Source organism: Mobula hypostoma, chromosome 10, assembly GCF_963921235.1.
Source record: "Mobula hypostoma chromosome 10, sMobHyp1.1, whole genome shotgun sequence".
Taxonomy (NCBI): Eukaryota; Metazoa; Chordata; class Chondrichthyes; order Myliobatiformes; family Myliobatidae; genus Mobula; species Mobula hypostoma.
In genome coordinates this window covers 15,595,654-15,610,683 of record NC_086106.1, presented here as the reverse complement: position 1 = coordinate 15,610,683, position 15,030 = coordinate 15,595,654, and the positions used below count along the sequence as shown (strand labels likewise).

At 41.6% G+C, this 15,030-nt stretch overlaps 1 protein-coding gene across 8 annotated transcripts in view; it reads right to left on the bottom strand.

The window, feature by feature from the left end:
- LOC134352669 (ryanodine receptor 1-like) overlaps window positions 1–15,030 on the bottom strand; it is a 581,514-nt gene that overhangs the window by 519,649 nt on the left and 46,835 nt on the right. For all 8 annotated transcript variants that reach the window (XM_063060038.1, XM_063060039.1, XM_063060041.1 and 5 more), the window contains exon 3: window positions 7,828–7,932. In XM_063060038.1, the coding sequence (XP_062916108.1) occupies window positions 7,828–7,932 (105 nt within the window). The remainder of the gene's footprint in view (window positions 1–7,827; window positions 7,933–15,030) is intronic.

Here is a 15,030-nt window from a genome sequence, read left to right as displayed (position 1 = left end):
TATACTTAAGACAGTTTGATAGATTCTTGATAAGCCAGGCCATGAAAGATTATGGGGAGAAGGCAGGAGAATGGGGTAACTCGTTCCACATACACATCAAACCTGCCCCTCAGGTCCTGCCCACATCAATCCCTTCAATCACATCTTTAAAAACCTCAATTTGTGAGACATGATTTCCCATGCTGACTATCTTGTTTCAGTCCATGCCTTACCAAATGTAGGGAGATGCTGCCTCTCAGAATCCCAGTAACTTACCCATCACTGAAGCATGGCTCACAGATCTGCAATTGTCTTTGCAGTCCTCCTTAAATTAAAGCACAACTTTAGCCACCCATAGCTAAGAAAGATTAAAAAAAAATCTTCCAGAATTTGAGGAATTTCTTCCATTTCCCACAGCATCCAACAATACTCGTGGTCAGGCTCTAGGGATTTATCCACCTTTATGCATGGCAAGACCACCAACACCTCCCTTTCAATAATATTGAAATGTTTCAGGACATCACTGTTCACTTCACTGAACTTCCAGACTCCCATAAACTTTTCCACAGTAAATTTATATGGGTGACCTCATCCATCTTCTGTGACTCCACCAACAGAAGACCAAGGTGACCTATTCTCTCTTTTGCTTGAAATTTACTTGGGGAATATTTTATGGGTCTTGTTCATCTACCTGCAAGGATATCACATGAGCCTTTTTTGCCCTCTTGATTTTCTTCCTAAGTGTATTCTTACATCCTCTATGCTCCTCAAGGGATTCACTTGATTCCAGCTGCCAATACCTGGCATATCACTTCTTTTCCTGACCAGGGCCCCAATATCCCTTGTCAGCCAGGGTTGCTTAATCTTACCAGCCTTGCCATTTAACAGGAACATGCTGGCCCTGAAAGCTCCCTATTTAACATTTAAAAGTCTCCCACTTGCCAAATGTCCCTTTACCTACTAACAGCTTCTCACATTCAACCTTTGCAAGTTACTGTAAAATGCCATCAAATGCCTTGTCCATATTTAGGACACATGGACCACCCTATCTTTAGCCATATCTATTTTAAAACTGATAGAATTATGATCACTATTCCTAAAGACACTTCAGCCACTTGACTAGTCTCATTTCCCAAAGAAACGTCTACAATTTGCTTTAGAAAATGTTTTAACTTTAAAATTTAGAGAAGTACAAATATGGAGTAAATATAAAGGGAGATTGCAGATAGCACTTAACAAGTTCTGCCTTATCTAATCCCTAAGCATTATGGCAGTCCCAGTTAAAAGGGATGATAACAGTCAACAACTCTTTTATTCGTCCTCCTATCTGCAATCTCCCTTCGCATTTGTTCCATATTCGTATTTTTAAATAATGACAATGAAAGCCAATAAAATCAACAGAACCTAATGACTTCTGTGGGGGTTTTGGGTGCACAGGTTGTTATCTTCCAGGATTCCATAGGTGCAAGAACAGTTTCCACAGATCAGAAGGAACCCTAATCTTTAAGAAGGTAAAGATGGTCATTGTGATAGATGTAAAACTGAGATAGCTACACTGACACATATGTTTTGGTCTTGTTCTATATTGGAACAGTTCTGGAAGTCGGTTTTCTCAACAATTTCTAAAGCACTTAAAATTAATTTACAACCTAATAAATTAACTGTGCTTTTTGGAATAGTTCCTCAAAATATTCATGGTATTTCTGTGTCTGACCAACACGTTATTGCATTTGTTACATTGATAGCCAGGAGGGCCATTTTGTTGAAGTGGAAGGATACGTCAGCTCCCACTTTGTCACAATGGTTCTCTCAAGTGATGCTATGTCTTAGTTTGGAGAAAATTAGAAGTCGAACCTTTGAACCTTTATTTGATTTTGAGAAAAGGTGGGGCTCATTTGCTCATTATTATCATTTGAGTTAATTGATATAATTTTTCCACGATCTAATTGTAAATTTTTTTTAGTATATTTTCTTTTCTTGCTGGCGGTTTGATGTTTATTTTCAGAAGCTTTTCGTATGACGCATGGCTCTGGGGTTGTACACCTAATGGGTTCTCTTTTTTTTTCTCACTTTTCTACTCAGTAGGTTTTTTTTGTTATCACAAAATTTTGTTTTCAATCTTTCAGATGATGGTTTTTTTTCTGAGGCATTGTAATTGTTGTTACTTCGATGTACTCATGTTATGTTTCCTATATATACAATAAAAAGATTTGAAAAGAAAGAAAGTACGAAGACACAAAAAGGGAACTACAGACTACAATAGCCTTACATCACTAATATAAAAAAGACTGGAATTTAAGGTCAAAGAAGTGGTAACATGGCAATTGGGAAACAATTGTGGAGACCACCCAGATTTCTGAATGGGAAATTATGCTTTCTGAGCCTGTAACAAGATAATGGGAAACTTATGAGCAACACACATACATTGCTGGAGGAGCTCAGCAAGTCAGGCAGCATCTACAGAGGAAAATAAGCAGTCAACATTTCAGGCTTAGACCCTTCATCAGGCCTAGCATAGAAGGGGTGAGAAGCTAGAATAAGAAGGTAGGCAAAGGCAGTTGGAGGTGAGACTAAGTGAGGGAGAAAGAGTGGTTGGTGGGAAGGGGGGGGTTGAAATAAGAAGCTGAGTGGGGATAGGTGGAAGAGGAAAAGTGCTGAAGAATAAGGAATCTAACAGCAGAGGACAGTGGACAGTGGAAGAAAAGGAAGGATGGGAGCGCCAATGGGAGGTGATGGGCAGGTAAGAAGGGGTGAGAGAGTAACCAGAATGGGGAACGGGAAAAGAGAGAAGGGAGGAAGGGGAGAAATTACCAGAAGTATTAGTATTCGATGTTCATGCTATCAGGTTGGGGGCTACCCAGTAGGAATGAAGAGTTACTCCTTCAGCATGAGTTTGGCCTGGTCATGGCAGTAGAGGAGGACACGCATATACATATCAAAATGGGAATGGGAAGTCAAATTAGTAGCTGCTCAACTATCTTTTAAATATTTTAACTGTACCTTTTTAACCTAATTGGGCTTTTTTTCTGCAGCAAATATTTTCTTCACTATGTAAGCATAATGCCAGTGCTGATTTTATGAGCCCAAAATAAGTTTAGGTGAATGACACTGAGAATAATTGCTGCAGTGTTTTTTATGCATAGGGGTACCACAGCAATAAAGACTCAGGATAAATGTCTGAGCACTCAATCACATTTACCTTTTATCAATTAAATAATAGAGTGTAAAAGCAAGGAAATTATCCTGACCATTATAAAGCATTGGCTCGGGATCCACTACAGTATTTATTATAGAAAGAATAGGAAGTTTTAGATAAGGAGTAGTAAAAATTTACTACAAGAATGGTTCCTTGGATGCTTAGAGACTGTTTTGTTAAAGAAGAAAACAATTGATAGAATTATGGATTCCAAAGGTGAAGTGAGAGTAACTGCCCTTGATCTCGAGGAGTTCTGGCTAATTGGAGTATATGGAAATCGGGTGAAAACCCTTGGCTGGTTGGAATTATACTTCACACAAAGGATGAAGGTTGAGATGGCTGGAGGTTATTCATCTCCACCTCAAGACATCCCTGCAGGGGTTTTTCCCAGCTTGACCCAGCTCTCCTCAGCTTTCATCAATGATATCCCTTCAATCATAAGGTCAGCCTTCAAATCAGCAATATGATGAAATACTCTTCACTTGCATTGTGAATGCAGATTCAAATACTTAACACCACCCAAGATATAGCAGCCACATGATAGGGACTCATCCACTACTATCACTAACTCCATCATCTAAGCAGTCACAGCAGTTCATACCAGCTACACTGCACAACTCACCAAGTCACCTTTCAAATCCATAACATCTACCAGCTAGAAGGACAAGGAGACACCACCACCTGGAACCTGCCCTCCAAATCACAAATAAGTCCTTATTTGGAAATGTAAGTCACTAGGTCAAGATCCAAGAATTCTATTCCTAATATCTATGTGGGTATGCCTACACCTCAAGGTTCGAAAAGCAGCTCACCACCCCCTTCAAAGGCTTGTAGGCTCCATGATCAGCTGAAGTTTTGCCAAATGGTTTTCAATCTAGCTAAATGTGAGGCATTACATCTTGGGAGATCAAACCACAGTGGGGCTCATAGGTGAATGTTAGCACCTTGGGGCGGGGTGTTATGGAATAGAGGGACCCAGGAGTACAAGTCTGCGCTGAAACCAGTGTAACGGGTAGACAGCGTGGTGAAGAAGACCTTTGGCACACTGACCTTCAGTCAGGTCACTGAGTACAGAAGTTGTAAAGTTACGATGCAGTGATTGGTGAGGTAGCACTTGGGAGTTCTGGTCCTCATGTTTATTAAACTAAAAAGAGGTGGAAAAGATGTTGCCTGGACTTGGGGGCCTGAGTTACAAGAAGGGGTTGCATAGACTGGAACTTTATTCCCTGGAATGTAAGAATTTGAGGGTTGACTTGCTACTAGGAACTAGAAATTTCATCAACAGATGAAATCACTGCAGCTCAAAGCCACATTGATAATTCATTTTACAAGGCCACTTCACATCAAATTATGAGTGTGCCAAGCAGGCAAGTTACTCCTGCCCCCCTAAACACAGCGACAGGATACAACCAGATGGGCACGTGGCTTAAGCTTGCATTGGAGGAAATCGACAACCAAAATGGTTAGAGGTGCTCTGCTGCTATGTCTTTCTACAACACTTCTTACGTGCACTAGTCTCTAATGGTTACAAAACCAATACAAGAAACACAGAATCTTTAGCTTTCCAAAAAAAACTGTTGGTGTCCAGAATGGAAGATCTAGTCAAAGTCATCTGGGGAATCAAAAATTACCATCTGATATTCTCATCCCATCAACAATAACATAATACCGTTTTTTTGTGTGTGTTTTTGGAATGATTTTATACCTTTAAAAGTTTCTCTATAATTCTTCCATCAAGTCTATAATGCTAAATTGCTTGGAAAATAGATCATTAAAGGGTAGTTATTTTTAATTTAACCCTTTAAGCCAGCAGAAAAATAACTGGAATTCTGAGAAAATTAAAAGAAATAGAAACATTTGACCTTTGCATATGATCTGTATTGAGAAGCCATGGTTCACCTCACCAATTCCTCAAACAATAGAGAAAAATAGAGGGTATGGGTAACCCGAGGTAATTTCTAAAGTAAGTATATGTTTAGCACAACATTGTGGGTCAAAAAGCCTATATTGTGCTAACAAGAGGAATTCTGCAGATGCTGGAAATTTAAGCAACACACATCAAAGTTGCTGGTGAACGCAGCAGGCCAGGCAGCATCTCTAGGAAGAGGTACAGTTGACGTTTCAGGCCGAGACCCTTCGTCAGGACTAACTGAAGGAAGAGTTAGTAAGAGATTTGAAAGTGGGAGGGGGGAGGGGGAGATCCAAAATGATAGGAGAAGACAGGAGAGGGAGGGATGGAGCCAAGAGCTGGCAGGTGATTAGCAAAGGGGATATGAGAGGATCATGGGACAGGAGGCCCAGGGAGAAGGAAAAGCGGGGGGAGGGGTGCTGTAGGTTTTCTATGTTTCTATTACAACAGATATCCTCATGCTTTCCCAACATGATAGGTGACCATTCAGCTTAACAAGTCTGTGCCTGCTCTCAAAAGGATCCCATTCTCCCACTTACTTTCCTGTAAACTTATCTCTCATTTGGTCATAAACACCTCTCCATTTCCCTTATCACCCACCTATATCATGGATGATTTAGATTGGCCATTAGACCAACCTTTGAGATGTGGAAGGAAACTGAAAGCTGAGGAAATCCCACACAGCACAGGGAGAATATGGAATCTCCATATACAGACAACACGTGGAGTGTTTGTTCTGTATTTTGAATCACTGAGCATACTGGTAATACTCTATACTGACAGTATCCTTAACATCCTGAATAATGTTATTTATTAAACATGTGAATATCTATTAAATGCATGAAAGATCAATTGCAGTTAAGTACCCCACAGGCAGTTTAACAAAGTTATCTCTTATTATTTCCCATTCACTGTCCCATTTATGTTTGTTTTCCATGTATATTTCGGTTATGCTCTACGTTGATAATGACCATAAGATGTAGGAGCAGAATTAGGCCATCCAGCCCATCGAGTCTGCTCTGCCATTCAATCATGCTGAAAATGAAAGATGACAGTCTACATACACCATGATTTTAATACACATTCATTAGACATCAAAGTTACAACTCAACCCATACAATTTGTAAACTTTTATTTTGCTCAAGACTTCTTCCTACATTTGAGTACCAGCCAATGAAACTATTAGATTAACAAATGCTGGATTAATAAATAAATTATAGCTGTACTAAACATTTAAATTCATAGAGAGACAGTCACAGGGAGACAGGCAGTGTGGTAGATTACTAGTCATTATACATTGCCCCTAGTAAGTGATAGAATATGGTGGGAGTTGGTAAGAATGTGACAAAAATGTAAAATAGATTCATATCAGATTTGTGTCAATAGGTAGATAATAGTCAATGCTGCTCAGAGGGTCAATAGTCCCATTTCCATGCTGTATCAATGACTATAAAGCAAAACGTTTTAAAGTTACATACACTATCCTGAACATAGTTCAAATTCAGTGCCCTTTGCTATGTATCTAATGATCCAATGTGATAGTTGTCACAGATTCATAACATTGATAATAATCCAGTTCTTCTAATTACAACAGGCTATCCTTTTCATTTATATATTGTTAATATCAAAATACAAAGCTAAAAGAATTTTATTTTGAAGTTGGAGTATTTTTCTTTTAATTCAGAATGCATGGTGATATCTTTCAGAATTAAATGAGTTAACTTCAACAATTTGGGCATCAACAATTGTTCTCTGCTATTCCCAATCAACAAACCTCTCCACAAATTCTTCATTTTGTAATTCTCAGTTTTGTAATTCTATGATAACAGGTTGTCATAGCCGGGTGAGGTAGTGGGAATAAGCTCCCACTACCTATTAAATGCTCCCTATGGCGTGCGTCCTAACTAGCCTCTGACAACAAAGTCCAGCTCCTGGCCTTCATGTGTGGCTTAGCTACCAAGCCTAGCAGATCCATTTCTAAGCAAAGTTGGGTTACTGGCACTTTTTTTAAAACCAGTTGTTTCTGTTAGATCGGGTTGTGTAGCCATGGTTAGGAGCTTACCCAGAAGGAAAACTTTAATCTCAAACCTCTGTGGCTATATCTATTCATGGGGAAGGTCTCGGAAGTAAACTAGAGCTGCACTCCCTAAGGCAGTCCTGTGTTGAGTTCGATACAGACTGGCAATTCCTGTGACACCACAGGTGCCAAATTGTATCAGTCTCTGTCATTCCTTTGGATTCCTCAGCTGCATGGAGAGGGGAAACCTGCTGCATGGGCATCAGATGCTCTCCATATTGTACTGCCCTGGCTTGAATTATCATGTAGACAGCTAGAACATAATATCCATGGTTGAACCCGACCAAAAGAGGGCCTCACAATTTTCAGTGCGCATACGATTGTGATACTTCAATCACAGATGAAATAAAACTGAAATATTTAACAAGTCAAATAAATTATATAGAGAGCTACCATTCGTCTATGATAGAATGCATATTTCAATTGCTTATACAACATACAATTAATGTTGTAACTTTAAGCTAAATGTCACAGACTCTTTGTCAATTGTTTCAATACCTTGTGAATATTTTCATTCCACTATAGCTTTCCACAATCAATATAATAAAAACTTTTAAAAACCAAATTGGGGTTCATTCAGTGCAGGACATTTCCCCTGTATTAAGATAACAGAATTAAAAAGAGTGAACTTGTAATTACACTATCTCATCCAATTTCGCAACCTACCTCATTGCCCTTTTCAACGGTGTTGGCCAGCATTTCCTGCAGAGCTCGTACAGAGAGTGACTGCTCCAGGACAAAGCTGCAGATTGCAAGGTCTGGAGGAACATTCTGTAAGTACAGAAGGGAGGCAAAATCAATGCTGTTCTTCATATAAATTAATTTGAAATAAATTTTTACATTGGCCATATTATTTATTCAATTAACCAATAACTTAAAAATGAGCAGGAACTTTAAGAAATAGAATTCAGCCCTTTGAGCCAATTCTGCTATTTCATCCTATGATTGAACCACTTTTCTATTCAATCACTTAAACCACGAATCCCTGTAGCAGAGACAGAGCTGAAGAACATTACAGCACAGAAACAGGCCCTTTGGCCCATCTAGCCCATGCCGAACTGTTTGTATTAATCTGCCTATTTCCATTGATCTGCACCCACAACATAGCCCTCTATACCCCTCCCATCCATAATACCCATCCAAATTTCTCTCAAATGTTGAGAGAACCCGCATCCGCCACTTCTGCTAGCAGCTTGTTCCACACTCTCAGCACCCTGAGTGACGAAATTCCCCCTCAGGTTCCCTTTATACATTTCACTTTTAACCCTTAACCTATGACCTCTAGTTCTAGTCTCCTCCAACCTCAGTGGAACAAGCCTGCTTCATTCAACCCGATCTACAGCCCTCATAATAGTAATCTACCATTCTCAGCATTGAGCATACATAATGGTTAAGCATTCATAACTGTTGTGGTAGAGGATTTCAATGAAGCTTCTCATAAAAATCCTATTCCCCCAGTTCCACACTATTTCTTGGAGAAAACAATCATGTCAGCTGTTTACTCATTTCCGTAGATGCTGCCTGACTTGCTGAGTTCCTCCAGCATTTTGTGTGTGTTGCTCTGGTCATTCTATTTTTGTTACCATTATTGGATTTGACCTGATTTTTGTTGGGCAATCTTCCAAAAAGTCAACAGTTACCGTGCAGCTGCTGCAAAAAGCTAATTTTAATGGCATACCATGTTTGCATGTATATGACAGCAATATACTGTAACTTCTCAGCCAATAAGCGAACATATCCATATTTCACTCTACTGCTATAATTGGAATATGACACTTCAATCAAAATTAAGTGTGCAATATGAATTCTTCACTATAATAATTTTGACTGAGCAGATTTTTTGCATTTCATAATCAGTGCAATTACAGGTATTTAATGAGATATTATAGCATGATAAAAATATATTACATCATTGTAGCTTCCCATTGTGATTCCCAACAGTACTGCAAACATTATTAGACAGCTAAAGACCAGCTCTCCAGAATTACCTGTGCATAGAGCCAAGATGTTCTTGTACAATTACTCAAACATGAGGAAATCTGCAGATGCTGGAAATTCAAGCAACGCACACAAAATGCTAGTGGAACACAGCAGGCCAGGCAGCATCTAGTACAATTACTACAATCCAGTACAATTACTGATTTTTTGGAAGATTGCCTACATACTTACAGAGAGAAAAATAAATTCAATAAAGGTAATAGCTATTCAATTATTCCACTCTCAATGATCAGACTAATGGAAAATGCCATCGACAATACAATCAAGTGGACATGCAGTCATAGACTACAACTCAGAAATGGGTCCTTTAGACCAACATATCCATCTTGTCCATCTGTGTTAATCTCATTTGTCCTCTTCAATGGTGTTGACCAGCATCTTCTGTAGTGCTTGTACAGGACATATTCTTCTGTGCCTTGCCTATTCAAACACCTGTTCAGCTGTCTCTTAAACATAGCGACTGTATTTGATTCAATCACCTCCTTTGGCAAACCACTCTGGATTTTCAGAAGGCCTTTGACAAGGTGCCACACATGAGGCTACTTAACAAGATAAGAGCCCATGGAATTACGGGTAAGTTACATACGTGGATAGAGCGTTGGCTGATTGGCAGGAAACAGAGAGTGGGAATAAAGGGATCCTATTCTGGTTGGCTGCCGGTTACCAGTGGTGTTCCGCAGGGATCAGTGTTGGGGCCACTTCTTTTTACAATGTACATCATCGATTTAGATTATGGAATAGATGGCTTTGTGGCTAAGTTTGCTGACGATACGAAGATAGGTGGAGGGGCCGGTAGTGCTGAGGAAACGGAGAGTCTGCAGAGAGACTTGGATAGATTGGAAGAATGGGCAGAGAAGTGGCAAATGAAGTACAATGTTGGAAAGTGTATGGTTATGCACTTTGGCAGAAAAAATAAACCGGCAGACTATTATTTAAATAGGGAAAGAATTCAAAGTTCTGAGATGTAAAGGGACTTGGGAGTTCTCGTACAGGATACCCTTAAAGTTAACCTCCAGGTTGAGTCAGTAGTGAAGAAGGTGAATGCAATGTTGGCATTCATTTCTAGAGGAATAGAGTATAGGAGCAGGGATGTAATGTTGAGGCTCTATAAGGCGCTGGTGAGACCTCACTTGGAGTACTGTGGGCAGTTTTGGTCTCCTTATTTAAGAAAGGATGTGCTGACGTTGGAGAGGGTACAGAGAAGATTCACTAGAATGATTCCGGGAATGAGAGGGTTAACATATGAGGAACATTTGTCCGCTCTTGGACTGTATTCCTTGGAGTTTAGAAGAAGGAGGGGAGACCTCATAGAAACATTTTGAATGTTGAAAGGTATGGACAGAGTGGATGTGGCAAAGTTGTTTCCCATGATGGGGGAGTCTAGTATGAGAGGGCATGATTTAAGGATGAGAGGGCATGATTTAAGGATTGAAGGGCACCCTTTCAGAACAGAAATGCGAAGAAATTTTTTTAGTCAGAGGGTGGTGAATCTATGGAACTTGTTGCCACGGGCAGCAGTGGAGGCCAAGTCATTGGGTGTATTTAAGGCAGAGATTGATAGGTATCTGAGTAGCCAGGGCATCAAAGGTTATGGTGAAAAGGCAGGGGAGTGAGACTAAATGGGATAAAATGGATCAGCTCATGATAAAATGGCGGAGCAGACTCGATGGGCCGAATGGCCGACTTCTGCTCCTTTGTCTTATGGTCTTATGGAAGTCATACTTCAAACAACAAAATATGCCTGTAGCTGTTTGAAGTCAATCACTCCTGCCTTAGGACGTCTCTGCAGAAATTCCTCATGGCACTTTCCTAGACCCAACCACTTACAGCTGCTTCAACAATAGACTTCGATGTATCCCAAGATCAGAAATGGGGATCTTTTCAAAATTCAAGTTTCAAAATTATTGATTGTCATTCTTCAGAACACAAGTGTAAAGGGGAACAAAATGGTTGTTATTCGGGACCCAATACAGCATAGAAGAGCACAATGAGCATAAAGAACACAATAAAAAACGAAAGAAAATACAATGAATATAAATATAAAAGCAACCATGTAAAACACAATGTACAAGCATCTGTTATATACTGAGACTGATAGTACATACATAAAGTAACACCAGTTGACGTACATGTTGTAATTGTGGTGGTGGGGGGGTGAGGGATGATGATTGTAATTGTGGTGGTGGGGGGGTGGGGGGGGTGAGGGATGATGATTGTAATTGTGGTGGTGGTGGGGGGGGTGAGGGATGATGATTGTAATTGTGGTGGTGGTGGTGGGGGGGGTGAGGGATGATGATTGTAATTGTGGTGGTGGGGGGTGGGGGGGGTGAGGGATGATGATTGTAATTGTGGTGGTGGGGGGTGGGGGGGTGAGGGATGATGATTGTAATTGTGGTGGTGGGGGGTGGGGGGGTGAGGGATGATGATTGTAATTGTGGTGGTGGGGGGGTGAGGGATGATGATTGTAATTGTGGTGGTGGGGGGTGGGGGGGTGAGGGATGATGATTGTAATTGTGGTGGTGGGTGGTGGGGAGTGAGGGATGATGATTGTAATTGTGGTGGTGGGGGGGTGAGGGATGATGATTGTAATTGTGGTGGTGGGGGGTGGGGGGTGAGGGATGATGATTGTAATTGTGGTGGTGGGTGGTGGGGGGTGAGGGATGATGATTGTAATTGTGGTGGTGGGTGGTGGGGGGTGAGGGATGATGATTGTAATTGTGGTGGTGGTGGTGGTGGGGGGTGAGGGATGATGATTGTAATTGTGGTGGTGGGGGGTGGGGGGGTGAGGGATGATGATTGTAATTGTGGTGGTGGGGGGTGGGGGTGAGGGATGATGATTGTAATTGTGGTGGTGGGGGGTGGGGGGGTGAGGGATGATGATTGTAATTGTGGTGGTGGGGGGGTGAGGGATGATGATTGTAATTGTGGTGGTGGGGGGTGAGGGATGATGATTGTAATTGTGGTGGTGGGTGGTGGGAGGTGAGGGATGATGATTGTAATTGTGGTGGTGGTGGTGGGGGGGTGAGGGATGATGATTGTAATTGTGGTGGTGGGGGGTGGGGGGTGAGGGATGATGATTGTAATTGTGGTGGTGGGGGGTGGGGGGGTGAGGGATGATGATTGTAATTGCGGTGGTGGGGGGGTGAGGGATGATGATTGTAATTGCGGTGGTGGGGGGGTGAGGGATGATGATTGTAATTGTGGTGGTGGGGGGTGAGGGATGATGATTGTAATTGTGGTGGGGGGGGTGAGGGATGATGATTGCACAGTACTCACTTCCACTTCCAACTCCTCAGCAAATGAAGAAGTTCACAATTGCATGCAGCAAACCTCACCAACATTTAGTGGCATGCAGAATTCATGGCACAAAAGTGCGGCTTGGACCAGTTGGATTGAAGGGCCTATTTCCATGCCGTACAACTCTAAGTTCCAGGAAGTGACCATCTCCATCAAGTCTAACCACCCACCACTAACATTCAATTGTGATATCACACCAAAAGAATTACATTATAAAATATTATATTCATTTTATAATTATATGATTATAAAACTACTATAAAATTTTTCTCCAAATCTGAGGAAGGACATTCTTGATATGGAGGGAGTGCAACATAGGTTCACTGGGTTAATTCCAAGGATGGCGGCAATGTCATATGTTGAAAGATTGGAGTGACTGGGCTTGTATACACATTTAGAAGGATGAGAGGGGATCTGATTGAAACATATAAGATTATTAAGGGATTGGACACGCCAGAGGCAGGAAACATGTTCCTGATGTTGGGGGAGTCCAGAACCAGAGGCCACAGTTTAAGAATAAGGGGTAAACCATTTAGAACGGAGTTGAGGAAAAACTTTTTCACACAGAGGGTAGTGGATCTGTGGAATGCTCTGCCTCAGAAGGCAGTGGAGGCCAATTCTCTGGATGCTTTCAAGAAAGAGTTAGATAGAGCTCTTAAAGATAGCGGAGTCAAGGGATATGGGGAGAAGGCAGGAACAGGGTACAGATTGTGGATGATCAGCCATGATCACAGTGAATGGCAGTGCTGGCTCGAAGGGCCGAATGGCCTACTTCTGCACATTCTCTATTGTCTATTATTGTCTAAACAAATTTATGCAGCTGCTCCAATTGAGATTTTGATCAATGGTGACCCTTCTCAGCACTCTGGGAGTTCACCATTGACCAATATCTCAATTGGAGCAGCTGTGTAAATTATTATGATCAGAAAGACAGGAGAAAAGCTGAATACCTTGTGGTGTATAATCTACCTCCTGATACTTCAAATCGTTTTCACCACCTTGTAAGTCAAAGATGTGATAATGCTCTGTAACTGCCTACAGGATCCTCTGCAATTTTTGCTTTGCAGGGCAAGGACCTAAACGGGGGCACAGCCACTTTTGGAAGGACAGAGAGGATCTTGCATAGGTCAAGTGGATGAGTCTGTTTGCAGGTAGAGCAAAACTGGTGAGTGGAAGAGTTTTAAAAGTGCAGTACTACAGTCTACAGATAGCATGTTCCTGTTAGGGTGAAGCATAACACTGTTATGTTTAGTGAAACCTTGCTGTCAAGAAGTATTGAGGCTTTGGTCAGGAAAAACAAGGCATAAGTCAGGTGTTTTGAGAGGGAAATCAAGAAACAAAAAGAAGGCATGAGATGGATCTGATAGGCAAGTTTGAGGCAAATCCCAAGAGATTTTACCGGCATATTGAGAGTAAAGTGATGGCTAGGGAGAGAATAGGTTCCCTTGAAAATCAACATAGTCGTCTATATGTTGAGCCACAAGAATAGGATGAGAATCTTTAAGTACTTCTCATCAGTTTTAACTCTGAAGAATATCATGGATGTTAAGGAATTGAGGGAAGTGAGCTCTGATGTCTTGGACCATGTACAAACTATTCGTGCCCTTAAAATTTATTAAGTTGAACATATCCCCAGGACTTGACCAAGTGCATCCTTGGACCTTTTGGGAAGCTAGAGAAGTAATTGTGGAGGTCCTTGCAGAGATAATTGCTTCATCAGTAGACCCAGGTGAAGCTCCAGAGGGTGGCCAATCTTGTACCATTATTTAAATCATATCCCGCAGGGGGAGAAGATGGAAGCACAATGCAGCTCGCAGCGGCCACTCCGGTGGTGATGTCTGTTATTTGTCAGGTAGGGTGCCATGCACAATCCTGATTTGATGGAGACAGACATGAGAGCACAGAAGAACATCTGGTGAAACTTCTGAAATGCCTGCTTCACTGCTGCTGCTACTGTGTGGTCCAGAATCTCCAGAGGAGAAGGCCCCAAGTACTCGGCTTTGCTTGTTGGTCGGCGGCCGGGGTGGGGTCAAAGCATTCGGCAGAAGATGGTGCTCGGAGAGACTGTGTTGGAGGGGCTGGTCGGAGGCTCAAAGTTTTTGGACGGACTCAGAATCCGCTGCAGTCCGGTGCTTCCAATGGTGCTGCATCAGCAAGTTGGCGGCGCTTGGAGGTTCACGGCAGGGAGAGTTCCTCCCTTCTGCTGCCTGTGAGAGACGATGAGGCTATCGGGACTTTGAAACTTTCTTTCTACCGTGCCCATGGTCTGCTCTTTATCAAATCATGGTATTGCTTTGCACTGTTGTAACTATGTAACCATATGTTATAATTATGTGGCTTTGTCAGTTTTAGTCTTGGGTTGTCTTGTGTTTTCTTGTGATATCATTCTGGAGGAACGTTGTAAAATTTTTTTATGCATGCATTTCTAAATGACAATAAACGAGAACTGAGTGTCCTCGTAATCTAAAAAAAAAGGGGCAACAAAGACAAGCCAGGGAACTATAGTTCAGTGAGTTTGACATCCAGCGATGGATAAATTACTTGAGGGGATGCTGAGGGACAGGATCTACCAAC